General features: G+C 42.6%; 1 protein-coding gene across 1 annotated transcript in view; it reads right to left on the bottom strand.

The window, feature by feature from the left end:
* Positions 1-27,558, bottom strand: part of LOC148032836 (DNA polymerase I B, chloroplastic/mitochondrial-like) — a 91,301-nt gene that overhangs the window by 48,913 nt on the left and 14,830 nt on the right. The window contains exons 5-7 of the mRNA XM_087683509.1: positions 27,099-27,552; positions 26,896-26,991; positions 26,707-26,799 (exon numbers count right to left, since the gene is read on the bottom strand). Of these exons, the coding sequence (XP_087539635.1) occupies positions 26,707-26,799; positions 26,896-26,991; positions 27,099-27,552 (643 nt within the window). The remainder of the gene's footprint in view (positions 1-26,706; positions 26,800-26,895; positions 26,992-27,098; positions 27,553-27,558) is intronic.

Raw genomic sequence — 27,558 nt, 5'->3', positions numbered from 1 at the left:
GCCCACAGAACCTGAGGGGTCTGTCGGTGCTCCATCATGGTGCGCGCCATCTCGATCACACTACGGTTCTTCCGTTCAAGAATACCATTTTCTTGAGGAGTGTTGGTATTGGCAAACTCCTGGTGAATTCCTCTATCTGCACAAAACCGAGCAAACTCATTAGACACAAATTCACCTCCCTTGTCGGATCGCAAGGTCTTCAACTTCCGGCCTGATCGGTTCTCCTCAAAGAGAAGCCAATCCTTGACGTGCGAGAAAGCTTCTAACTTTAGTGCCAAAAAGTAGGCCCATGTCATCCTGCTGTAGTCATCTACGATCAGCATGAAGTAAGAGCTCCCACGCAGGGACTCATTCCTCATAGGGCCACATAGATCCGTAGATACTAGCTCCATCGGTGAAGTAGACCGCCGCGAAGCTGTGTGGGGAATGGCATCCCTATGTTGTTTCCCTCGTATGCAGGAGACACATGGCTGCTGGCTCACCACTATATCCGGCAACCCTCGAACAAGCTGTCCACGTGACACCCTCCGAAGATAGTCATAGTTCAGGTGACCAAACCGAGCATGCCATAACTCTGACTGTGACTGAGAGGTAAGAAGAAGAGTAGAGAGGGCGGTGAAAGACTTCAATTTGTAAATGCCGTTCTCCTCATATCCGGATGAGAGAACCTTCCTCGATCCACGATCAAGGACTCGCACCGTAGAACTGCCAAACTCCACCAAAAGACCAAGGGAGCAAATCTTATGAACTGAAAGGAGATGGTACCCTAAGCCTGGTACATGCAAAACCTCTGAGGTATGGGTACCACCTCGTCCATCCGGAATAAGCTGCATCTTACCCCGACCGGCAATAGATACTGAAGAGCTGTCTCCAATGAGAATCTGCCCACGCGAGGGTCGCAGCTGGGCAACACCATCTGATGAAGGAGTCATGTGCCGTGAGGCACCACTATCAACAATCCACTCTCGAGCCTGGGGAGCCGTCATCGCAGTATCAAAAGCATTCGGTGAAGCGTCCTCAATGACAGCTAGATGAAGAAATGCAGCTGATGAGGGTGCAGCCACCGCTCCAGAATCCTTGGTTTCCTTCTTCTTAGTGTCCTTCATGTCTTTGTCAAGGCAATCCTTCTTCCAATGGCCAGTCTTTCCACAAATATGGCATGTGGAGTCTTTGTCCTTGTCCTTCTTGGACTTGTTATCCCCCTTCTTCTTCTTTTGGTCCTTCCCCTTCTTCTAAGAGGCTTGACCTGTCAGCGCCTCTGACTTGGAAGCATTCTGTCCCTTTAACTGTTCCTCTTGGTCCAAGACCATAGGAACCAACTCTTCCCACCGAAGAGTAGACTCTCGCCCTGAAGCAATAAGGGCAGAGTAAAATGTATCGAATCGTGGCAGCAACTGGGACAATAGTGTGATCGCCATGTCTTCGGAGGAAATCGGCTTCCCCGCATTCTGAACCTGCATCTGTAGCTGCCTTAGCTTGTTAATGTGCTCCCGTAGCGAAGAAGACTTATTTATGGACAAGGTCCGCATCTGTACCTTCAAAGAAACCCACTTCATTAGGGTCATCCGATTGTACATCTGATCAAGCTCCAGCCATATCTCCCGAGCCACCGTCAAGTGCTTCATGTGAGCGATCACGGCTGTAGTGCATGATAGAAAGAGAAAGGATCGAATCCTGGCATTCAATTTGTCCCAATGAGACTGGGCCTTGGCCAACTCCGCACGAGCATCGGAAGAGAGTTTGGCCTCATCTCTTACCGAGGGCCGATCAATCTCCTCTTGTACCAACTCCGCCAAATCATAGGACTCAAGAATGGCCAACATCATGACGCGCCAAATGCGGTAGTTGTCGCCGTGGAGCTTCTGATCTGCAGGAAGAGCCGGTAAGACAGGCACTTTCCGGTCCATAATCGCCTGGAACTCCAAGTCAAACTCTGTAGACATCTTCACCTGCAATGCCTTCAGAAACGCAAAAGCAGCCCACTCTGACTGGGAAAACTCAGCCTGCTAAGGCTCTTCCGCGTCCTGAACCTTCTTCGCCCGCCAGAGGCGATAAAAAAGCAAAACCTGCACTTGTAGGCTGAAAACTCAAACTTCCTCCGCGTCAAACAGCAGTAAACAGCAGCAAATCCACCACCTGTACTCCTTTCCTGTGTGCCCACACTCGTTTCAGCCTTGTTCCAAGGCGCAGTCCTCCTGTCTGCCCTTAAACGCAAAAAACGCAAATTTGTGTCGCGATGGAAACTCCTCTTCAGGTTGATTCTGCGCTCAGTCAGCCCTCATACACTGCTCTGATACCATGTCAGAGTGCAGCGGTGCGGAAGCGTAGGACTGAGAGAGAGAGAACGCAGAGAGAGAAGAGAGAGAAAGAGACAGTGGACGATGAAAATCTGCTGTATAAAGAATGCTGAATACAAAGATATGCAGATATATGCACGGGCGCAGTGCGCTGGACTGCCTGTCTCCACCTCGACGATGCAACCTGCTGTCCACCTCGAAGTCCGCTGCAGTCTGCACTGTCTGCTGTCTGAAATCTGCGAACAGAGACGGAATCTGCGCGTCCGGTCTGTAATCTGCAAGTAGAGAAGTGTGCCAGACTGCTGAGAATGTCGAGTATAAATAGCTGAAAAACCGGGGGAAATAGGGCGCCAGAAATGGCCAGGCGGCTGCATTAAATGCAGTCGACTAACTGCTGCAGGTCGGACTGCCACGTGGCAATCCGACTGTGCAGTCCGATTGCACCAGCCTGCTGCCGCTGATCAGGCTATGACCTGATCTCTAACATGTTCATGGTCCACATGACCTTTTAAAGGTCACTAGGGGTATAAATGGCCAAGAAATTACAGTCTTGTTAGATAATGGTTCTACTCATAATTTTATTTTTTCTTGCTAGCTGTGGAGATTGTGTTGAGAATTATACAATCACACTCCTATGATAGCCTCTTTGTATGGAGCAATAAGGCAAGGAACATGCAACAGCCTAGAAGAACTGTCTTGTATCCCATAGGTGTAGTGAGAAAAAGTGATACCATCTTGCAACTATAAAGCAATGTACTTGACAATCATTTGAATGCAATGCGATTGTACTTTGTACTTTCAGTCTTGTCCATGTCTACTCAAGATTGTGTTTATGAGTCCAAGCTAATCTATCTTGGAACCTCATTCACTTCAGTAATACTCTAGGTCATCATGATCATTATGCTTCTTGTCCATGAATTCCAACCACCATAGCTAAACCTTACTCAAGGATTCGTGTTTCTCAACATGGTATCAGAGCCATGGTGAGCATGGTTCAACTCAGCTCACTTCTCCTCCCGCTCCCCACAACCTTTGGTTAGCTCAGCAATACAAGATGACTTGCCTTCACGGATAAGACACATTTTAACGGGTCAAATTTCACCACTTGGTCTAATTTCATGCAACAAGTGCTTGAGTCTCAGGGTCTTTGGAACCTCGTCAGCCTATGTCGGACCCTCGACTAGCTCACCCTGACTACATCCGTCAATGGAGAGCCCGCAATGCCACAGCCAATGTTGAGCTAATGTAGGAATTGCTTCCTGAGTTTCACTCTCAATTGCAACACTTCCCGCTCGCATTAGAGCGTTGGAGTCACCTTCTCAACCACATGGATCATGAAGCCCTGTCCTTCCTGATGAACAAAGCAGATGTTAAAGGACGACTGATGAGATGGTTGCTCCTATTTCTACCTCTCAACTGCCATAGCCAACCAGCACCTTGCTATTGGAGCTCTTGGATCTCTTCAACCGGGCCATATCTCAACAAGCTTTCTTCTAGGGACCTTGACTCAGGGTGCTTCAAAGTTCACACTAGCACCTCAATCCCTAACATTGGTGACCTCTCACTCCAACATTGCAAAAATTGTCAATAGTTGTCCAAATTGTGTCTATATCCTATCGTATAGCTCGAGCACAGTAAACACGCCATGATATATCCTGTTATTAACATAGGCTATTTGGAGTAAGTTCTCTCCTCACTAAAAATCAGCCCCAATGGTCCACTCCTCAAGCTGCTGAAAGGAAAAAAACCATGCCCCTGTCAAAACCCTAACTGTGGTAGCCATAGCCATTTTTCTTCAAGCTTATAAATCCCTTCATTTTCTTACTTCCCCTAGCTCAACCAAGTCATTGCCACTCTAATTCATTGTACCACTCAATCTCTAGCAAGATTTACACTTCAAATCAACAAGGGGAGAAATCAACAACAATATTAAGCTTCAAGCATAGTATCTTTTTGATACTCATTCAGTGTTGTTTAACACTAATAACTCTTGTGTCCCTTGAGACAATCCTTGGCAACTCATTTGCTCATTTGATCTGATATATTTGGTGCTGATTTGTTGCTACTCCAGCTATCTAGTATGAGCAAAGATTCACAATCATGCTGCTTCAAAGAAACGGGCTTCTACACATAGCAAACAAGGATAAAGGTAATCCTCATGAAGAAAGGTCTATGGTCAAGAACCAATGGACAAGAGAAGAAACCTAGAGATGTTTCTCTTGCAACAATATGGCAAAAGAGTGATGACAAAGCCCAAGCAATCATCAAGCTTGAGCTTGACGACAGTTATATCCACCATGTAAACACATGTGATGCATCGCATGCCACTTGGGAACAGTTGGACACACTATTTGGTGCCCAATCTAAATCTTCAAAATATGGATTATTGATTGAGTTTTTCAGGTTGGATATGAAGGCTAATATACCCCTTGCAACTCACCTTAATTATAAGGAAAGTTTGCTAACTCAACTTGCAAGGATTAACTTAAAAATGGATGAAGCTACATGCATTTGAGACTCGCTTAAGAGTCTTCCTCAAGAATTTGGTGGTCTCTACCATACTAATTAATATGCCAAATGCAAAGTTGGTAGACATCAAAGCATCACTCCTTGAAGAAGAGAAAAAGCTCAAAGGTAAAGAAAAAGCAAGCACTTCAAAGGAAAAATAGCTACTATGTCAACAACAAGTACAAAGGGAATACAAATATTGTTTGTGACTTCTGCAAAAAAACTAGGCACCATAGTTGTCAGGTACAATACGGTACGGTACGATAAAATATGGTACTAAATGGTACCTTAAGATTTTATAAGGTGCGGTACGATATTAGTACGAAAAAAATAACTTGATTATTTTGGACTGAAGATAATAGAATAGATATTTTAAGTCTAAACAGCAATACTATACATACGCTACTGCTACCTACAACTAATAACTACACAGATGGGAGTGGATACATTATACATGCATGATCATACAAATAAGAGAAGTGTGGGCTTGAGAGAGAGAAGGTTGAGAGAAATTGTTTGAATCTCAAATAACCTAATCTCATGGAAGAATCATATTAATTTAAGGAGCATTTAGCTAGTCCCAAAGTGTAGTTCGAATGGGAAAGATGTATCCATTAAGTTGGTACCTTATGGTACTAATACGTAAGGTATGGTACCTAAAGTATAGTATAGTATGAAACCTTTCGTACGTGGTACTAGTGCAACTATGGTTGAGAGAGAGAAAGAGGCTAGAGAGAGAAAGAGACAGAGAGAGAGAGAGAGAAAGAGTTATATTAATGTCTACAAAAGGCCAAGTTGGCCTATGAGACCAAAAGGTTACATACAAAATGTCTGGGAAGTTTTCCAAGTCCCAGTAAAGCTACTATCTAGTGTTATGGTGAACTAGGTAAGTAGGTACAAAATGGTATACAGACTCGATACAATCTAGATGCACTTCAAGTGCAATGTGGAACTGCTCATGGAGCGTGGTCATCTTAAGATGTCCCGCATAGGCATGTCTAGCATGGAGAGGCTGAAGCGGCGGGGTATGGTTCCCCGGTGGCGCTATAGTATCCGTTATATCTGTAGGTGATGTCTCCTGCCGGAGCGTGGACCTACTAGGTGTGGGCGGCAAGCTCTACCTCTCGCTGTAGCTCTATCTGAGGAGACTCCTTGAGGTGGGGCCACTGGTCGGTTGGCTGCAGTCCTCATTGTAGAGGGGGTGGCCGAGGGTCCATAGAGCTCTTGGAGGGTGCATTGCTGCGTGTTCCTAGCTGTTTGGTCCCAGACCCGTAGAAGGTGGTCCCTATGTCGGTGTAGCTCCAAGAGGAAGAGCCCGAGGCATTTCTGGTCGAGGAAGTCTAGGGTTTCGAAGAGTGGTCTGAATCCCTCCTTGAAGAGACAGTGGAAGCGGCCTCTGATCTTGTAGTACACCAGGCATCTACATATGTAATGTTCTTCTGTCTCTGGCTCCAGCTGGCAGAGTTGGCAGATCCTGTCCTTTGGTGGGAGAGAGTCTGCTCTGTATCTACCTATCTCAATCCGTAGCTAGTGTGATGACATATGGAGTTGCCCGATGGCACTTCGAACCCCATGGGACAGGTGTACATCCATGTATCTCGGGCATATAATGAAGCCGTTAGGTGTGAGACATAGAAGGTGCTCTCGGTAGAAGGCCATCTTCTTCCCCAGATCCTTGGCTGGTAACACCCATGTCCTGGCTATGTGCAGCTGAATAATATCCACCCTAATGACACGGTTCAGCTCCTCCCAACTAATCTTCAGGTAGGGACACTCAAGACTATATTGTAGGGGCGGGAAATGCTCCATGTGTAGCCCATGCAGCAACTGCAACCAGGCCTGAGTACTGCAGAGCCAAAGCAGAAGATAGATAAAGAGAGCTGAGAGCATGCATAGTAATCGAGGAGTTCAATAACGCAAAGCTGAAGCAAAGGTGAAGCGGAAGCAGATAGAGAAAGAGAGCTGAGACCACGCACAGTAATCGAGAAGTTCAATAACTCAGAGCTGAAGAGTGTTTGACAGTGATAGAGTGAGAGTGAGTCGTCGGATAGGTGTGTACTAGTGTCGTACACACAAAGAATAAAAGAATGTATTTATACTTAGGGTGCAGTACACTTACACCCGTTAGGGTGGGTTCACATGTGTGAAGTAATAAATACATGGGAGAGCACGTAAAGGGCCTTTACACCCAACAACCAACAACCTCCCACTTAAAGGTCCTAAGCGAACCCTTAACCAACTCCCACAAGTCTAATGCAATGCTCATGTGGAGCCTTTGCAAGACTTTTAGTGAGAATATCTGCAAGGTTATCTTGTGCTTTGATCTAAGTCAGGGTGACTAGACCATCATCCAGAACCTGCCTAATAAAATGATACCGAACATCAATATCTTTGGTACGTGCATGAAACATGGCATTCTTACCCAGGCATACAGCGGTCAGGCTATCATATCTAAGTATGGGTGTTTTGGTGGGCAGCCCAAAATCCTTGACCAAACGACCAAGCCAAACTGCTTCTTTTGAAGCTTCAGTGGCTGAAATATATTCAGCCTCAGTGGTAGAGTGTGCTACTATTTTTTGCAATCTAGAGCACCAAGAAACCGCCCCACCCGTCAAGGTAAAGATATACCCGCCAGTAGATTTGCGAGTATCCAAGTCACATGCCATGTCTGCATCACAATACCCCTCCAGATCCAACGTACCCTTGCCATAGCAAATACATTTTCTTTGTGTCCCCTTAAGGTACCGTAAGATACATTTCACTACTTCCCAATGTGCTTTGTCAGGATTTGACATGAACCTACTTACAACTCCCAATGCATAAGCAATGTCAAGTCTAGTAGGAACCATACCATACATGAGTGAACCACAAGTTGAAGCATAAGGAACACCCTTCGTGATACTGGCTGCCTTGTCATCTTTTGGGCAATCTACTTTGCTAAGCTTAAGATAGGGTGGAAAAGGTACACCAAGAGGCTTAGCATCAAACATAGAAAAACAATCAAGTACTTTGCTAATGTAGTTTTCCTGTGAGAGAAATATGAGTTGTTGCTCTCTATCTCGTATGACATGCATGCCCAAAATATGATCAGCTACACCCAAATCCCTCATAGAAAAGGCTGAATTTAGCTGTCTTTTCAATGCATTAATCTAGCTTTTATGCTTATCAACAATAAGCATATCATCCACATAAAGCACAAGTATAATAAGGCTTCCATCATCAGCCTTCTTAATATATAAGCAGTGATCTGTACTACTCCTTTTAAAACCATATGCAAGCATGAAGGTATCAAACTTTTTATACCATTGTCTAGGAGCCTGTTTCAAACCATACAAGCTTCTCTTAAGCTTACATACCAAATGCTCCTTTCCATGTACAACAAAGCCTTTAGGTTGTTTCATATACAGCTCTTCTTCCAGATCACCATGCAGAAATGCAGTTCTAGCATCCATCTAACCAAGTTCAAGATCCATAGATGCTACAATGGCAAATAACACTCGAAGAGTGGTCATTTTGACAACAAGAGAAAACACTTCCTAAAAATCAATGCCCTCCTTGTGTATAGTCCTTAGCCACAAGTCTAGCTTTGAATTTGGGTTTGCCATTCACACATTTGATTTTATAGACCCATTTGTTAAGAATTGCTTTTCTATCCTTAGGCAATGTAACCAAATCCCAAGTATCATTCTGATACAATGACTTCATTTCTTCCTGCATAGCTAGCTCCCACTTTTTCTTTAACTCGCATGATAAGGCCTCTTTATACGTAAGAGGCTCACCTTCATCTTTGAGCAAAGTACAGTCCAAAGAAAGATCAAATTTTTCTATAGGTCTTCTAACACGTGTAGACCTTCTTACCCAATGATCTGTGTTATCAAGTAGTGGATCCACATCCAAGGGAATGTCAATGACCTCATTGTTTGGCTGCTGAACTGCATGTTCAGGTTGCTCTAATACAATTTCAGGCTGCTATAATACATTTTCAGCATGCTGATTTTGGTGCTCAAGCTGATGTTCAGCCTCCTCTTACTGCCCATTTTCATCTGGCTCAATGATGATACGCTGATTGTCATAATCAGCATCAAAAGGAGCAGAATTTTTAGTGGCTAATGGCTGCTCTAGTAATTGATCATGCTGAAATTTAACTTTCTTTTTGTCTGAGTCATTAGATGTGACATTTTTCAGCAGATTTGACTCATTGAATATCACATCCGAGCTGCATAGCACCTTTTTTTATGCTTGGAACCCAAACTCCATAGCCCATTTCACCTTCATCTCCATAACCCACGAAGATGCCTCTATGAGATTTCATGTCAACTTTGGTTCTGCTATCAACACGTACATGTATATAGCATTCGCAGCCAAAGACTCTTAAGTGGTCATATGAAGCAGGTTTGGTCTGGTAAACCTCTTCAAGGATGCCACTGTCAAGTGCACGATATGGAGATCGATTGCAAATATGCACCGCGGTTTTAAGTGCCTCTCCCCAAAACGATTGCGAAAGATTAGCTGTGGACAGCATGCACTGAATCTTCTCACATAATGTACGATTCATTCGTTCAACGGTCAACCACACCATTAGATGATGGATTGTAAGGAGCTGTAAGCTCTCGTTTAATCCCATTGTCATCACAAAACTTATTGAATTCTTTAGATACATACTCTCCCCCATTATCTGTTCTTATGCATTTTAACTTTAAGCTTTTTCGAGTATTAACCAAAGCATAAAACCTTTTAAAAGCATCCAATGCCTCACTTTTCTTCTTAAGCAAGTAAACCCATAGCTTCCTAGAATGGTCATCAATAAAAGACACAAAATAACAGAAACCACTATGAGTTTTTATTGGCATGGTGCAAACATCAGAATGGACTAAATCCAAGATACATGCCTTCCTAGAGGCTCCATGAGAGTAGGGACTCTTTACATGTTTACAAAAAAACACAATCATCACAAAAGTCAAGCTTTGAGCTTTTCACATCAACTCTTCCAAGTGAACAGAGTGCTTGCAAACCCTTTTGGCTCATATGTCCAAGACGCTTGTGCCATAACTCCATGTGTGACTGTACTTCAGCAACTGCGACAAACTTCCCAAGAAGTGCCTTGCAATAGAGATAATACAAAGTCCCCTTTTTACCACCTCTAGTGACTGGCATAGATTCTATCTATATTTTCCACATACCACCACCAAAAGTAGTAAAGTAACTTTGTTGTCTAGCTGCCCAATAGAAAGCAAGCTCTTCTTGATGTCAGGAACATACCTAACATCATGAAGAATCAATTCCTGACCATTTTCTAGAGCCAGGTGTATGGTGCCCATTCCTTCAATATCACATGCATGATTGTTACCAAGGTAGACTTTTCCAAATGAGCTGACAACAAAGCATCTATTACATATGTTTTAGTGATATACATGTTCTCCACTGTCATAGCAAGCGGATCTGAAAATGCAACCAGCAAATCAACATCTTTATCATCTTCTATCTCCTCAATAACAACACTAGATACCACATTTGCTTTTACTATCTCTTTAGGGATAGAGTTGCCATCCTTATCATTCTTTTTTGCCTTTTGCATTAGTCTGCTTCTTCCGTTCTTGTTCCTTTTTAAAATACTTGCAATCAAACTTTTTATGCCCTTTGCGACCACATTGATAACAAGTTACATCTGCTGTTTTTCCTTGCTTTGGTTGCAATTTTTGTTTTTCTTTGCAACATTATACCTATTTTCAAGTCTTCCTCTTACATTGTAGGCTGATCCACTGTTTTCCCCACTTGCCTTACGTCATCTCTTCATTCAGAATAGAATCACGCACACCATCAAATGTCAAGTTGGGTTATTGCTCACAATGACACAGCCAATGCTTCCCATGAATCGGCCAAGGTCATGAGTAAGAAGATAGCCCTCAATTTAGGATCAAAAGCTGGCAAACTTGCATCTTGTAACTGACACAAAATACCAGTAAAAGCATTCAAATGCTTTGAAGCAGGTTTGGACTCATCAAGCTTCAAGTTGACCAACTTTCACATGAGATGTACCTGATTGACAGGAGTTGTATTCTCATAAGTAGCCTTAAGCTTTTTCCCAAACTACATAGGCAGTATCAACCCCCTTTATATCAACCAAGATGTCATCTGTGACGGCCATTTTAATGTAAGTAATGGCCTTTTTATTCATTTTAGCCCAATCCTCATCTGACAAAGCAACAGGCTTATGTTCTTCTAAAGCATCATCACAATCCTTTAGAAAGAGTATACCCTGCATACGATCTTTGCAAAGATTAAAACCATTTCCGTCAAATTTACGAATCTCAAAGAGATTCTTTGTGTCAGATGTAGATGCACTGCCAGCCATTTTCAGCAATATACAACTGCAATAACGGGCTGAATGCTTTCAGCCAATAGCAAGGTTTCTGAATTGTAACAGCAAGTACACATTCTTGTACTTCCAAAGTGTCCAAGAAGCAGATGTTTAGCTGCAAATTTCAGTCTCAAGTACTGATTACAGCATGTGCACAAACAAATCTGATACATTTGCATTAAGGATAGCTCCCACTTCAGTGGTACATCACCAAAATTCCCAAATGCAATGACCCAAATGCTGCATTTGCCACTATTTCGCTGCACAATGAGTATTCAGCAATGCATGTACCAAGAGAAACTGCCCTTTTTAATTTCGGGGTCCAACAGTGCACAATTTCCAAGAAATTGGCTCATCCAAGTAAAAATTTCACTTGCATTTGAGAATCCCCAAAAATTTCTCAGGCATGTGCACTCAATGTCTACAATTTATGGTCCAGAGGTCCCTGCAATATGTGTTAGGCACAAAATTTGGGAGAAGCCCCAAATTTTAAGACAGATTCGCACAAATTTGCACTCTGTGCTTATAGGTGTGAACACCAAGTAGAAGGGGGAAAATAAGGTGAAGAACAAATTAAAAGAAAATGCCATTGACCTTATGCCCGTCGTTCGTGCAACCTGCTCGTCGTCCGTGCAGCCCAACACCTTGTCCCGGTCATGCACCAGCCATCTATCGTGTCACACGCCTCGAGTCACATCGTGCAGGTCGCCTCGTCACGCAGCCCCGTCAGTCGTCAGTCTGCGACTAACGTCCATTACACCTGCACACAGCCAATTGCCTGGCCCGACTATTGACGCCTGGCACGTTAGGCCTGCACCCGACTGTTGACGCTTGGCACGTTAGCTGCATCCGACCAGTCAGTCACCTAATACCTGCTCGTCTACTCCTCAACAGCCTAATAGACCGATTGCCTGCTTGAGTGAGCCATTGGTTCTGATACCACTTTGCAGAGGCAAAGCGGAAGCAGATAGAGAAAGAGAGCTGAGAGCAGGCACAGTAATCGAGAAGTTCAATAACTCAGAGAGCTGAAGAGTGTTTGACAGTGATAGAGTGAGAGTGAGTCGTCGGATAGGTGTGTACCAGTGTGGTATACATAAAGAATAAAAGAATGTATTTCTACTTAGGGTATGGTACACTTACACCCGTTAGGGTGGGTTCACATATGTGAAGTAATATATACACGGTAGAGCACGTAAAGGGCCTTTATACCCAAGAACCAACAAGTAAGGGCATACCAGCATTTAGTGTCCCCTTCTGATGGGAGTTGTTTGGATGATTATAGTGCGAGGCATGAGTATCTGCCTCGTGGTAGGCTCCAAAGCCTATGCAGGAAGGTCACTGTCTGGGATAGGGCCTCTGCCACTATAGGTGGTGCTCCCAATTCGGCCCTCACGATCTCGTGTGGTATTGATGGTTTGCTCCTGATCAGCTGGGAGATCATCATCACCAGGAGATAATCCATCTGCTCCCATCTCTCCTCCCCTTCAAGCAATGGCTGATCTTATGTGGTTCGCCATGTATGGTAGAGGCTAGACCCCCATATCGGGACCCCATACAAAAGTGTTGGTGTGACCAAGGTATCAAAGAGCCATAGCTTCATCCGAGGTTCCTGAAATTGTAGACATGCACATTGGCTTTCCATAGATCCCAAGGCAGCGTAGCCGCGTGCCAGTCTGTCCACCACGGCCTTCCTCAGGGTGAATCTCGACCCTGAGAATGTGATCCCCAGGTAAAGATATTTTTGGACCACCTCAACTATATCCACACACACACACACACATACACACAGAGAGAGGCTTGGGAAAGAGAAATAAGAAAGAAAGAAGAAAAAAAAAAGAAAGGAGAAAGAAAAAAAGAAAGTTGTAGGCTTGAAGAAGAGTGGCCAAAAAGTGCCTATTTTTTCGTACTAAACCGTACAGATACGTACCGTACCATACCATATGGATCAGTCCATACTATGTACGGAGACAACCCTACTGGGCACATTGAAAAATTTTGTCATGCCAAGAAAAGATCACAAAAGGCCTACCTTGAAACTGTCAAAGAAGAAGAAGACCCTGAAGAAGAAGAAGACACTCAAGAGCAGAAGAATAAGCCTCATCAGTCCTTCTATTCCCACTATTCAAACCGACTTTTTTAACCTTGTATGTAATTGTATTAATGCTCCAATCATAAGCCTCGTAACCCTTATGTAACCTATGCACTACACATAGTTGTCAAGTACGAAAGGTACAATATGGTACAGTATGATAAAATACGGTACTAATTGGTACCTTATGATTTTATAAGGTACGGTACGATACTAGTACGAAAAAGAATTAACATGATTGTTTAAATAACAAAAACCATAAATCATTAAATGATAGATCATAGAATACATGTTTAAAGTGGAAATAGCCTTTTCATTACAGAATAAGATGAATACATGAGGGTGACCATTGCGGTCGTGACTCGCATGGTCTGCGCAAAACATGCGATACATCATACAACTACAGTCTAGTATATCTAATACAAAAAAAAAGAGAGACCTATGTCATATGAATGATGAATCTATGATGAGGCATCACTATCATCATCATCATCAGAACCATATGAGTGCTCATCAAGAGAGTCTAAAGATGACTCCTCGACATCCAATGATGAGACAGACTCATACTCATCCTCACTGATGAGATTACCATCATCATCAAATGATGGCTTCCTAGCTGGCGACTGTGTAGGCAAGGGGGGGGTGTCATCATGAGACACAAGATGTGAGCTACTAGAGCCCCCCTTACATATGTCTGCAAGCCACTCGAACCACCCCTCAATGATGGAGGGCGTCGAATGACCATGCCCCTGCTACCACCTACTGGAACTCCTCGCCCACGAGCACGCTGACTGCGAGTGTCACGAGTATCTGCTGCTATAAGCTCTCTATAGAGCTCTGCAAAAATCATCTCCTCCTCCTCGTCCACCTCCTTATGTACACTCAGAAGAGTGTCGCCCGTCAACTTGAATGTATCAACATTCACCTACATAATGCAATAATGCACGTAAGATTGATCATGATTCATTGTAAATACTAAATGCTAAAGTCTAAATTGTAAAGTATAAAGTTTAAACTTCAAAGTTCAAATTTTAAAAAGTTAAAACAACAAATTTTAAATGTTATGGTTAAGTGTTTAAACTTTACCTGCTTCGGACTACCCATGCTCATCATAGCCCTCATCATGCGTATGTTAGTGCGGCAATAGATTAGCCACTCTAACTGTCGTGTGCTAAGCCGATTGCGAATCTTTGTGTGAATGAGAGAATAGATACTCCAATTTCTCTCACATGCACTCGAAGAGCAATCCTGGGCAAGGACCCTCATGGCTAAGGGCTAAAGGGTCTCCAGTGCGTATCCAAAGTTTTGCCACCAAAATAAAGGCTTCACAAGTGACTCTCTCCTCCAACAAGTGGGAGAAGCAAAAGCCACATGCCCTCTCTAATTTGCATAACATCCTAGCTCCTCTAGCACTGCATTGTGGTCAACAACACGGACCACACGAGTCAAATAAGCAAGCTGGTCTGAACAGAACTCTCTATCATCCATGACCGCCGGTGACTTGTAGGCTAGATGTACTAATGCGGCAAAACCATGGATGGGCTTATGCATCCACACCCATCTCCTCTCTACTATCTCTAAAACATGTGCACGTTGTGTCTCTGTGATCACTATATAAGCATGTGCCTTCGACAATGCCGCTCTAAAGAAGTGAACGAGAAGGCCCATGGTGGACCCCTCGTAATCACTCATATGTAACACCCTATAAAAGGGAGTCACAACAATGACAACGGCACGGACTTTTTGCCAAAATTGCTCATTAGGGCACAAGCGTTACATGGCTTTAGCCTCCTCTATCTCATGCTCATCCCACTCATTCCATAGAGTGGACACCACTGTCAGGCGCAAGGCGAACCACACCTCATAAAGGCGCTCTAGCAATAATCACATGTAAGCAAAGAGAGTTGAAGAAGGCTTATTCAACTCAAGTGTGCTATGCTCACGATACATCGCAAGCACCTTTACCTTTACCATGAAGAATGTAACAATTAATGTAGCTTTGCGGACCACCCTCTTCACCCACTTGAGCTTCCCAATGTCCTCCATGAGCAAGTCCGAACAATGACTTGCACATGGAGTCCACACAGTGGTAGAAAATTCAGCCTCAAGCAAACGGCCTATGCGCCGACAATTCGATGCATTGTCGGTAACAACTTGCACTACATTTGAGGGGCCCACCTACAACCACAATTTACAAATTACAAGTCATGTATAAATCAAATTTCAATTGTGAATCATGATATTATCATAATGAAAGAAAGTGAAACAAATTTAAAACGCAAACAGCAATGTATACCTCAATGATAGCTTGTCGAATGTGGCGGTAGATGAATGCGTCCGTCATTTTTCTCCCCCTCTTGCCGGTATCTACGGCCCACAAAAAAGTAAGTGCCGAGTGGACATGAGATAAGTATGTTGATGATGCCCCGTTTCTTAGAATCACTCCATCCGTCAGTGAGAATGGAGCAACCAGATTTTATCCATACGGCCCGAATAGGATCAAGGGCTCTATCAAGCCTCTCCTTCTCTTCATTAATCTTTCTCATTCTCATGTCATTGTATGTGACACCGGTCCACCCTTCACAACCCACATTGGCAATGGCTTTGACCATCTTCTTCCATTGCTCTTGCTTTAGGACATTGAATGCAAGATTGCACTCAATCACCGTGTGTCTAATTTCAATGTCCGCAAGTCGTTGCCTTTCTCTAAGAAATGCAACCGATCCACGCACATGACCAGGTGCTTAAGAGAGAGATGATTGTCTCTCCAGCACCGCATGAGCCTCCACTCTGTCTTTTACCGGAGCCGAATGCGGATGTGGAGCTCCCACCACCAATGGTAGAGGCCTCTCCCGCATCGGTTGAAGATACGCCCACATTGGATGCTTCCTCATTAGTAGGCATAGGAGTTGGTGCCGATAAGCCACTTCCTCCTCCTCTTGTGGATCCCCCTCTCATCTTGGCGAGAATCTCCTCCGCAATGTTTGGAGGGATCTCCTTGCATGGAGCAACTTGCCTCCCCGTCTTGGAAAGATGTTGGAGAAGCCGAGTTGCACCACTTGTATAGCGCTTCCCGCAATACTTGCATTTCCAATGGTGGGAGTTGGACTTCTTTGTGTCCCTCTCCACATGGATCGCATGCAAATTGAAGACCTCGTGCTTCTCACAAGTCATGGTGCCGATGACGAATAAAGAGGCCTGAGAGAGAGAGAGAGAGAGAGAGAGAGAGATGCTTGAGTCTTGACTCTCGACTCTTGAAACTTAAGTCTTGAAAGTTGAAAGGGAGGGAGACTCGAGAGGCCCGAGGGTTGGGGTAAAGTTGTGGGGTAAAGTTGAAAGAGCAAGAGTAAGAGAGAGGGAATGGGAGATGAGAATGGCAAATGCTTTGATAGGGTGCGGAATAGAGGGGATGGGAGATGAGATTTGACTCTTTGAGAATGGCAAATGCTTCGATAGGGTGCAGGAAAGAGGAAGATGAGAATGGTAACTTGTAAGTGCTTGCTGAATTGATGTGGAAGCATGGAGGAGAGGAGCACCTTTTGTAGATGAGAGAACGATCAAAGTTCAAAGTTCAAACAGTCAAAGTCTAAAGAGAGAAGGAATCCAAAGAGAGGACTGCAAGCTGGAGCCTGGAAGGAATCCAAAGAGAAGTATTAAGTTTTGCATGGATGATGGCTGGAATTTGGAAAAGGGGGGCGGGGTGAGGTATCCAAAGCTTCCCCCCCCCCCCCAAAAAAGTGCAACAGTGCACGAAAAGTGCGAAACGCGGGACACGGGGCTGCAGGAAACACGGAAAGAGCACGCGCAGGCCAGGTGGCTGAAGAAGGCCAGTTTTATCATACGAAATCGTACCGTACGTTACCATACAGATCGTACCGTACGGACCGTTCCATACCACGTACGAAGGCAACTATGACACTACAACCTCTGCACACTTACTGAGACCTTGTGACAACCTCTAGCTTTATATGGTTGTTTTTTTCTATATCTACACTAAGCAAGGTTCTACTCATGACAGTCTCTGTATACTCAGTATTTTTTTATGGTTGTGATTAAGGAGGGCTGTTGAGAATTATGCAATCACACTCCTATGAGAGCCTCTTTGTATAGAGCAGTAAGGCAAGGGACATGCAACAGCCTAGAAGAACTGTCCTATATTCCATAGGCATAGTGAAAAAAAGTGATATCATCCTCCAACTATAAAGCAATGTACTTGACAATCATTTGAAATGCTATTGTACTTTGTGCTTTCAATCTTATCCATGTCTACTCAAGATTGTGTTTATGAGTCCAAGCTAATCTATCTTGGAACCTAATTCACTTGAGTAATACTCTAAGTCATCATGCTTCTTGTCCATGAATTCCAACCACCATGGCTAAGCCTTACTCAAGGATCCGTGTTTCTCAATAGATTGTGACTCCATACGATACCTGCTAACCAAATTTATTGTGTCTGATATGCGGAGGGCCTTACAATGGATCGTTGGGATCCCATAGTACCAAACCTAGATCTTTTGATCCAATAGTACCATCAGATTATGGATTTTTTATTTACAAGCCTCGACCATGTCAACGTCATTCTTAGCATGCCATGATTCTTTGATAAATACTCCTTGTATATTGATTATAAAATCACGTATTTTCTTATGAGCTTGATGATCATTTGCATGTGATCAATGGCTATTTACTCTCTAGGATGATAGAAAACAATATATATACGATTTCAGCAATGGAGTTTACTCAATGTTTTTCCGATTGAAGTGCTACTACTCGTATTTGTTTTGTTGAAAAGGTTCAATCGTCTGATTCTCAATGACATTCAATTTCTTTTAATAATAATCTTAATATAAATTTAAATGTGAGTGTTAAGATCCAATATTACATGAGTATGCTAATACCTTTCCGTCTGAGCTACTTAAAAGACTTCTGCCGTCTCGTAGAACCTTAAATCATAGGATTGAGACATTGCCTAGTAGCCATCCCGTCTCTCAACAACCTTACGGGTTTAGCCCAAAAGAGGAGAACGAAATAGCTAGACAACTTCAAGACTATTGAGCTAAGAGATTTATTAAGCCAAGTAAGTCCCTAAGCGCTTGTCCTTCCAGCTTAAAAGAAGGATGGCATGATGCGCTTCTATGTTAGTTACAAAGGCCCCAATAAGGTGACCATCAAGAATAAATATCCATTACCTAGAATAGATGATCTTATAGACCAGTTTTGTGATACGTGGTTTCACCAAAATCAATCTTAGGTCTGGTTATCATTGAATACAGATAGCTTTGAAAGATGTCTCGAAAACTACGTTTCAAAATGCGATATGGATATTATCAATTTTCCATCCTACCTTTTGGATGCTCTCACAACTTTCCAGCAAATGATGAATGACGTATTTCGTCCACCGTATCTCAAAAAGTGGATGGTCGTTTTCCTCGACAGGATCCTTATTTATAGTAAGCCATGAAGGAACACGCCAAACATTTCCACATCGTCTTATGTATCTTAAGGCAATAGAAATTGTTTGCCAAATAAGTGCAATTTTTTTCACAATGAGCTATTATACATTGGACATGTCGTCTTGATTGATGGCATTCAGATTGTCCCGAAAAGCAAAAACCATAAGGTAAGTAAAATCTTTTTTAGGTTTTACTAGGTTTTTTCAAAAATTCATAAAGGACTATAATCATATTGTCAAACCCTTGACACATTTACTTAAGGGTATCCGAAGCAAGAAGAAGTATGTTAGTCCGTCCGTTGTTTGGACTCCTGAGCTTGATTAATGTTTTTAAACATTGAAACGGCTTGTTACCACTACATCGATATTACAAATTATCAATCTAAAATAAACCTTTTGAGATTCATACGGATGTGAGTGACTATGCTTTAGGTGTTGTCCTTAATCAAGATAGCCGACCTATCGCCTTTGAGAGCCGTAAGCTCACCAATACCCATACATCTTATACAACTCAAAAGAAGGAATTACCAATGCTCATCCGTGCACTTTGTAGTCACCCATCTACTTAAAATATAGCATCATTATTTATACGGTGGCCGGTCTATTATTTGGACGGACCACCATTCATTAAAATACCTATGTGATTAGCCCAATCTAGATGGCTACAAGGCAAGATGGGTGAAACTTATACAAGAGTTTGACTTCAAAATTCCCTATAGGAAGGGCGTAACTAATATGGTTGCTAATTTTCTTAGTTGAATTCCTAATGTCAATGCCTTATCCTTCTCCAAAATTTGGACTAATTTCTTGTCACGAGAATATAAAATTGTATTGCTTTGCATAGCACTTGATTAAAAGTTAATCAAATGTGTTAATATGACTTGCACATGTGAGGTGCAAGTTAATTATTTCATGATGTGGGACCCACAACCCCAAAATATCGATTGATGACAAAGGCAAAAGTTGGAATTAGTCATGCCTGACAAGTACTAGGTGGTACCCGATGCCAAATTTTGGCCTAGACCAATTTATTGGTTACTAATGTCAGTGTTGATATTAGAGATTAAGCATTAATGAGTTAATTAATGACGTGGTCTAAGGGTCAAAAACTGCTCAAGCATACTTGGGAGACAAATTGACCTAGGCCCTAACTAGTTTAAACTTTAATTATTGGCTGGTGAAAATATTTTTTTGGACATACAATAATTATAAAATTAATTTTCAAAATATTATTGCTAGGAAAACCATTAAAACAGCCCAAGATCATGCCACGTTTTATGCTAACCAACATCGTACTCCTAAAGAGCCCTAAGAGGGCATGTAGGTTTACCTTAAAGTCCCAAAGAAATGTGATTCAATGACTATCGGCAAATGCTATAAATTATCTTCAAGGTATTGTGATCCTCTCCTAAATACCAAGAAGATAAGTAGCATGTCCTATAAGCTGGATTTTCCTTCGGAAATCCGAGCTCACCTTGTGTTCTATTGTTACCTTCTACATGAGTCTTTTGAAAGAATGATTGGGACAAGGTGAGCAAATTGTTCCGATTAAGAAAGTCCCATGGCTTGAGAATATTGCTTGTTATGTTCCACTCAAATCCAAATGGTTCTTAACCTTAGGACTAAACAATCCCATCGGTCCATTTATCTCGAGTATTTGGTCAAGTGGAAAATTTGCCTGAAGATGGAGGCTATTTGGGAGTCGATATGTTCATTGAAGAGTCGTTTTCCTCACTTCGTCCCTAAGGATATTGCTAAGGACAGCAATCATTCATAAAGGGGTAAGTGTTATATCCTTGTACATCCAGATGGACACAAGCAACATTGGTCATGGTGGTTACAAAGTGACTTAGTGCGAATGCACTAAGGACACTTCAAGGTTAGGGCAGCCAAGACCTATTTATAGGACTCAAGGCCTTATTGTGCACATTCATTGTGTGATCGCCACTCTTGGACTCTTGGCCCATTGGCCAACGCATTCGTACACTGAGATAGTGTGGGCTCGTGGTATGGGATGCAATTGTGACTTGGAATGCTACTAGCTTCCAAGATCAAGGGTAAACCCGTTTGGCTATATGGCTGGGAGGTGAGTCTGATGGCCACTTCCTTTTAATATGAATTTGGCTTGCATCATGTCTCGTGTGCAAGTTGGATCATAGGGGACATTTCACCCTTCCTATTGATTCTCTAGAAGACATGAGTGTGAGGAGGGGGTGGCTCTATTGTGGGAACTTCCATAGTCTTTTGAAGGAACATTACTATGTGCAATAGAGCCTCTATAACCATAGATATGTGTATGTGCATGTGTATATGTGTGCATGTACGCATGCATATGTGTTTGTGTCCATGTGACAAAGCCCTAACATTTTCAATGCACCTCAAACATATATGGTTCAAATGCACAACCCATCAATAAGTTACAATCCATTAATGTCACTGTGTACACGAGAGAGAGAGAGAGAGAGAGAGAGAGAGAGAGAGAGAGAGAGAGTGTGTGTGTGTGTGTGTGTGTGGTGTGTGTGCAACCTCATGGTAGAAGATGACAATCTCTCCTAATTGGCACTCCCTATTACCATTCAAAGCTAAGGTTTTTATTTGGAGAACTTATTGAGCTACAAATGCATTCTAAACTTAATTAGTTATAACTAACAGCACCAAAACTCACATTTACCAAACCTTTATTCAAAAGAAACACAATCCTAGAGAGTGTCTCTCCCATAAGCCAAACTCTAATTTGAGAGAACCCATCCATCTATAAATAGACAAGCTGCCCACCACTCAACTGAATCTCGTTTTTGCAATCTGCAATGTCTCATCTCTACTATCAACACCCCGTTCGCAAAGGATATCTCAATTCGAACTACTACCCATTGATGTCCATTGTCAAGCGCCTACTATCCAGCCTTCTCTATCAACAAGCGAGACTATTTTCAGCCTGTTGTTCAACCTGCATCTGCTGTGTTTACTACTAACATAATCACCCTAATCAGCATTTCCCCCACATCACTCAGCAACCTGTGTTTTGCAGTTTCAAGCCTTCGCCAATTTGCCACATGCTAGTTTGCCTAATATCTAACTCCCAGCCATATCACAAAGCTGCATTTGCTGCTGCAAACATTCATAGAGGTGGTCTGCTGCATTTCACGATCTGTCAGAGTATGACACATCCAGCTCATACTCTCTACCCTGGCCCTAGAGACATGAGTTCGCGGGTCAGAATTTCACCTTTCCACAATGTGTTTGTTGTATTGATCATTGTACAACATTCATTCTTTCATTATCTTCTTCAATGTTCATTGCTCTAAGTTACCCTAACTGTGTTCTTTATCAACATGTGCTTTGTCGTATGATTGTGTTGTTATCTGTAGACAAGTATTTCTTTACATGGTATCAAAGCTAGGTACTCTCTGAAGAAACCTAGGCCCTCGATCAAAAAGCTCATCATCAAATATAGGAACTATTAGAGGAAAGATGACTTCAAACACTTCCACACCAATTCAGCCTCTAGTACATCCTATGCCGAGAACTGAGCAAGAGTGGGCTTCACAAGTTGCCCAACGAGGTTCTAACACTAGTGAAGTGACTTTTGACTATCATAGAATCTACAAACTCCTTTTCCTATAAATTTGAAGATATTGGAAAAAGAGATCCAGAGTATATTCCATTCTTTCAACCTAATACATCCAATCCGAGTGCAAGGTACACAAGTTTCTACTTCAGATCCTTCTTCTTTTGCTTCTACATTCATGTAAGATTTTGGAACAGCTTATAAGGAAGATCCTTTCTGTTTGTTGACTATGGAATAAGTCCCGAAGAGGATCGATTTCTATATATAAACAAACACTCAAATTTTCCTTCTTCAACTGTTCCTTCAAGTTTTGTTTCTCAAAGTCCAAATGAAGTTGATGCATCATGATTTCAACCATCATCATCTAATTTTCAATTTCCTAAAAGTGAATTTCCATTCACTTCTATTCCGTCTACAACACAATTTCCAATCCCACCCTTTTCTTCTACTACACCCACATCTACATTCACATAATTTTCCACATCACCATTCCCCATTCCACCTATATAATCACATACCACACTGGGAGGATCTTCAAACATAGGCACATCCTATCCCTTTAGGCTCTTTACTTTTGCACATCCAAATGGTGGAGATGCACCAATGGTGGGGCTTACCCCCCAACCTAACCATTCATAAGGACCTATACGCAAGGGTATCCCACCCACGTCTCAAGGCCCATCCTATTCTCCCATCTCCCAAGTGGCCATACAGTTTGCCAACATGACAATACCTAGTGGGCCATCCTATCCCTTATCAACAAGTGGACCATCCACAAGTCTAATATCTCCTTTGGGACGCACCTCTAGAGTCACCATGCTAGGCACTTCGATACCTCGTGTAGCACCTAGTGATCCGCCTTTCTATCCTATGCCACCTACCTATCCTCCTCCTCAAGCCATCCATCCATCTACATTAGCAAAGCATTCCTTAAGAGATAAGACTCATTTCAACAGGTCTAACTATACCACTTAGTCGAATTTGATGAGACATCACGGATTCCCGAGGCTTGCAGAAACTTGTTCAAGGGCAAGAACCCCAACCTGGCCTTTGTTGTTTCTCGTATGAGGTAGTTTGTTCTTGGAAGAGTAGAAATACCATAGCCATCATCAAGTTAATGCAAGGTCTAATGCCTAAATTTCACTCTCAACAGCTCGTGATCATACTCATGAATCAACCCATGAGCTCCAAGAGTTCAAAATCGCTAAGAGGGATGATTTGACTATCAAGTTGGCTAGTATTGGCAATTGCTTTTTCACCACCACTGGCCTATCCAAGTTAGTTGATGATCAAGTCACTTTATTCATGAATAAATAACACAGAGATTTCAATTCCAGATGAGAAAAGGCGGTCTTCTACTCTTGGTGTCTATAGGACTTTGATTACTTAAAAGACATTATTTTTACACTTTGTATCATAAGTCATATCATCAAGATGATTTTGTTTGTTAAAGGGCACTTGGGCAAGTGAGCAAATCCATTGCAAGGGCACTGTCCAAGTGACACGATTGCATAGCATTTTGCATAAACATGACATCTTGCATTGTTGTTTGCATTACCCCATGCATTGGCATTCTATTCTTGTAAACACGCATCTGTGTGCATTTATCCCTGTCAGTCAAAGAGTGGTCAACTCTGGATCCATCATATTCACAGCAGCTTCCCTAGCAATCTCCTAAGGTGGTCTTTTTATTTTCATTACCAAATATCCCCCATATTTTCGTCGTCGACACCCACGGGTAGTTAGGATAGCTCGTCTTTTTAGTGATATGTTGGGACTATTAGCAATCATGTTTGTCTTGCTTTGTCATCTGTTGCCTGTGAGTCTCAATCTGAGTTAGATGAGGACATTAGGAGCTCTAACATGTTTGCCACTTGTTTTAACATAAAAGGTATCTCACTCTAGAGTGGCTATCTGAGTACATTTCTATGCATTTTCTCCTTTTTTCGGCTTTTTGTGTGCTTTTCCCAAGCAGTTTCACCATTTCCCAAGCTCTCACCATTTCCCAAGCTCTCTCCATCTGTCAAACAATATCTAGTCACCTTGGTATTTTTTTCCCAACATTTTCCCAACATTTATTGCTAGTTGGGGACCAGCATTAAATGTTGGTCGACCCATTTTTAGAACCCACGGTGTAGGTCAGCCAAATTCTTATTAAGAAACCTTGCGCTACTAGTACATCGCCTCTATAGTTTTGGTAGGTCACTGGGCAACTAACAACCACCCTTTGCCCAATGCCCTAGCTGCTTTGGGATGGGATGCCTTGGGGTAAAAGAAAAATTGGGCTTGAGCTATTTGATTGTCCCTTCCTAACTTTAGTTTTGAGAGAGGGGGTGTTGAGCTAAAAATGCATTCTAAACTTAACTCTTAATAACAGCCCCAAAACTACTTCTATTAAAAAGAAACACAATCCTAGAGAGTGTATGTGTCCCATAAGCCAAACCCTAATTTGAGAGGACCCATCCAGGATCCATCCATCTATAAATAGATAGGCTGCCCACCACTCAGTCTGAATCTCGTTTTTGCAGTTTGCAAGTGGCTTATCTCAGTTGTCCACACCCTGTTCGTGGAGGATATCTCAATTCAAGCTACTACCCATTGTTGTCCATCATCAAGCGCCTATTGTCCAGCCTTGTCCATCAGCTGGAAAGACTGTTTTCGTCCTGTTGTTCGACTTGCATCTACTACATTTACTACTGACATCATCACCCTGATCAGCATTTCGCCCAAATCTGCTATCAACAGCTGCTGATGTCGTCAAACAGTCAGCCTTTTGCTCTTTCCTTACCAGGTAGGATCATAGGAGTACAATATATTAAAAGATCCATCTAGGCACTTTCCTTTGACCATGATTGAGGGATCTCCAATTTCGATGAGGGAATGGCCCTACACACCTTTGTATTATTTCGTGTTCTGGAACAAAGATGTCTTTCTCTATCTCTTCATCCTCCAAGACCTCGACCTTATAGCATCCTTCGTCTAGGCCCCCTACTGTGATTTCCTTCGTGATCCATTCTTGCAAATATTTTTCTTCAATTTATGTTATGACTTCTTTTACTAGAACCTCTTTCTATGGTTCAGATTGTTGCATCTGATGGATTGTCTCGTCTTCAATTTTCTTTTGCTGGCTGATGTATTCTTCCAATGCTTGAACTTTCTTTCTTGTTTCTGTCAGCTCCTCCTTTAGTGCTTTGTTTTCTTGTTGTAGATGGTGAACCATATCCAATAGGTATCTCTCCCATGGGGAAGGCCTAGTGGTTGGTTTTGATGGGGGTGAGGCTAGCACCTCAGAGAAGCTTGGTTTAGTTGCCATTTGCGTTAGTGGATGGGGGTATAGATAAAACTAGGGGGCTGTTACTGTTATGCTGCCCTGGCCATCTGAGGGACAGCCCCTTGCCCTCAGGTGGCAGGGACTACTTCACCATACTTTGGCCAAACTGGCAGGTGGGTTTCAGGGCTTGTTGGGCAGGTGGGTCTGGGCTGGAAAGCTACGCAGATGAACAGGAGCAAGTGGGGCAGACCTGGGGCAGGGCAAATTTCAGATGGGCAAAGGTACAGCAGATTTGGGGCTAGGTAGAATCTGGGGCAGGTCTGTGCAGGGCAAGTGCAAGGGCAGGGGCAGATCTGGAGGAGGGCGAGGGGCTGGGGCTGGGGCTGGGGGGGGGTGTGTATGTGTGACATGCAGCCATTTTTATCCTGAGGCCTATAAAAAGCCAAAAAATCTGATTTCATGAAACAGTTACTGCCCTGAAGCCAGCACCTAGGGAGCTCTTTTCCCAGATTTTCTTTGGTAAAATTATATCCATTGCACTTAAGAGTTGATTGAGCACTTTGGACAATATAGACTGTCAAGAATCACATAAAGTTACAAAAGTAGATATGCTCTTTATTAAAGATGATCAATGGCACTGCCTTTTTATCACTACCCACTAACAGTGGCATAGTGGCACTGACTCCTGTTTCAATGGCTGCATGCAAGTTTGCCTGAAGCTTTCTATACAGTTTGGTTGAAGAACTCCATGCCAGGGGAAATTTCTTGTTTCCAAAAGAGGTGACAATTTATAAGAAATTTTGGAGTATCAATCAACATGAAAAAGTATAAGAAATCTGACACCTTATGCAACAGAAAATCTTGGACCTCTTAGACTCCACGAAATTTTGAGGTAAAACATAAGTGGCACACACTGAAAAGAATGTCACAAGGCTTATGACAATTTGTTCTGTGGGGTACATAACATTCAGAGGAGTTTGCATCCATTAAAGGCAGTTGTAAATGAGAGACATCTCTCTAGTTTGGATTGGAGAACATGAAGTTGTAGAAACTTATAAGCTTTTAAACTGAAGTTCTACCTCTCCTTGAACAGCTAAGTAGATAAAAATTAACCAAAGCAAGCTGCAAACCTTACAAATGGAAATGCAAAATTTACCAGATACCTGTCCATAATCTGCTACAATTAATGACTTTCCAGGACTTGCTATAAAAGCTTGACGAATTTTGTACCGGTCCTTTTCTAAAGCAGGCTGATTCTGTATAATTCAAACAGAAACACAGTTTTCTTAAGAGACTCCTGATTGTGAGAATTCCACGTTTTACTACTTCTTAAATGGAAATCACAGGGTAACCTGCAAATTGGGTCGTCTAGCTGATAAGCGCCCTGTTTCTGTGTTCAAATTTAGTGAACAATGCACCCGGCCATCAGTACCCATAATATCACCACCCTATTCAACAGCATTAATCAGGTTTTTTAAGCTTTCAGTTGCACTCGAACAATAACTACTACTTCCAGGAAATCAACAAAATGCAACTTTGATAAAAATCAACAAACCTGTAGTGGCTGTATGAAACTTGAAATCAGGGTATCAATGGCAGAGACTTCACAAAGGGCTGCAATGGCCATACAAGCCTCTTTACCACGTTCGCCCCCATTAAAAGCACCATAGGCTGCTCCATAAACAGATAAATCTTCAACTTCCTTACGATCAACACCCTCAACACCTGCGGAAGTTAGAACTGCACTTTCATCAAGATCTTCAGGAGGAAACTCCTCTGCATTTTCTTCAACTTCGGAGTAATCCACTGAAACTTTGCCAGCCAGAACCTTCAAAGCCTGCATGCTGACTGCTGGCAGCCCACCCGAAGTAAAAACCTCACATGGTAGTTCTATACCAACACCACAGATTTCAATAGGCCTATTTTTCTTTGGAGCTTTCTTTCCTTCCTCAATGAAGCCATCAACATTTGGAGCTCGAAACGTGCGACATTTATTGATGTTGTAAAACCTGATA

The sequence above is a fragment of the Lygodium microphyllum genome, chromosome 8 (genome assembly GCF_053477565.2).
Source record: "Lygodium microphyllum isolate KBCC chromosome 8, Lygodium_microphyllum_v1.1.10, whole genome shotgun sequence".
Classification (NCBI taxonomy): domain Eukaryota; kingdom Viridiplantae; phylum Streptophyta; class Polypodiopsida; order Schizaeales; family Lygodiaceae; genus Lygodium; species Lygodium microphyllum.
Note: the sequence above shows the minus strand (reverse complement) of the source record. Positions and strands in the feature narration are given on the sequence as shown.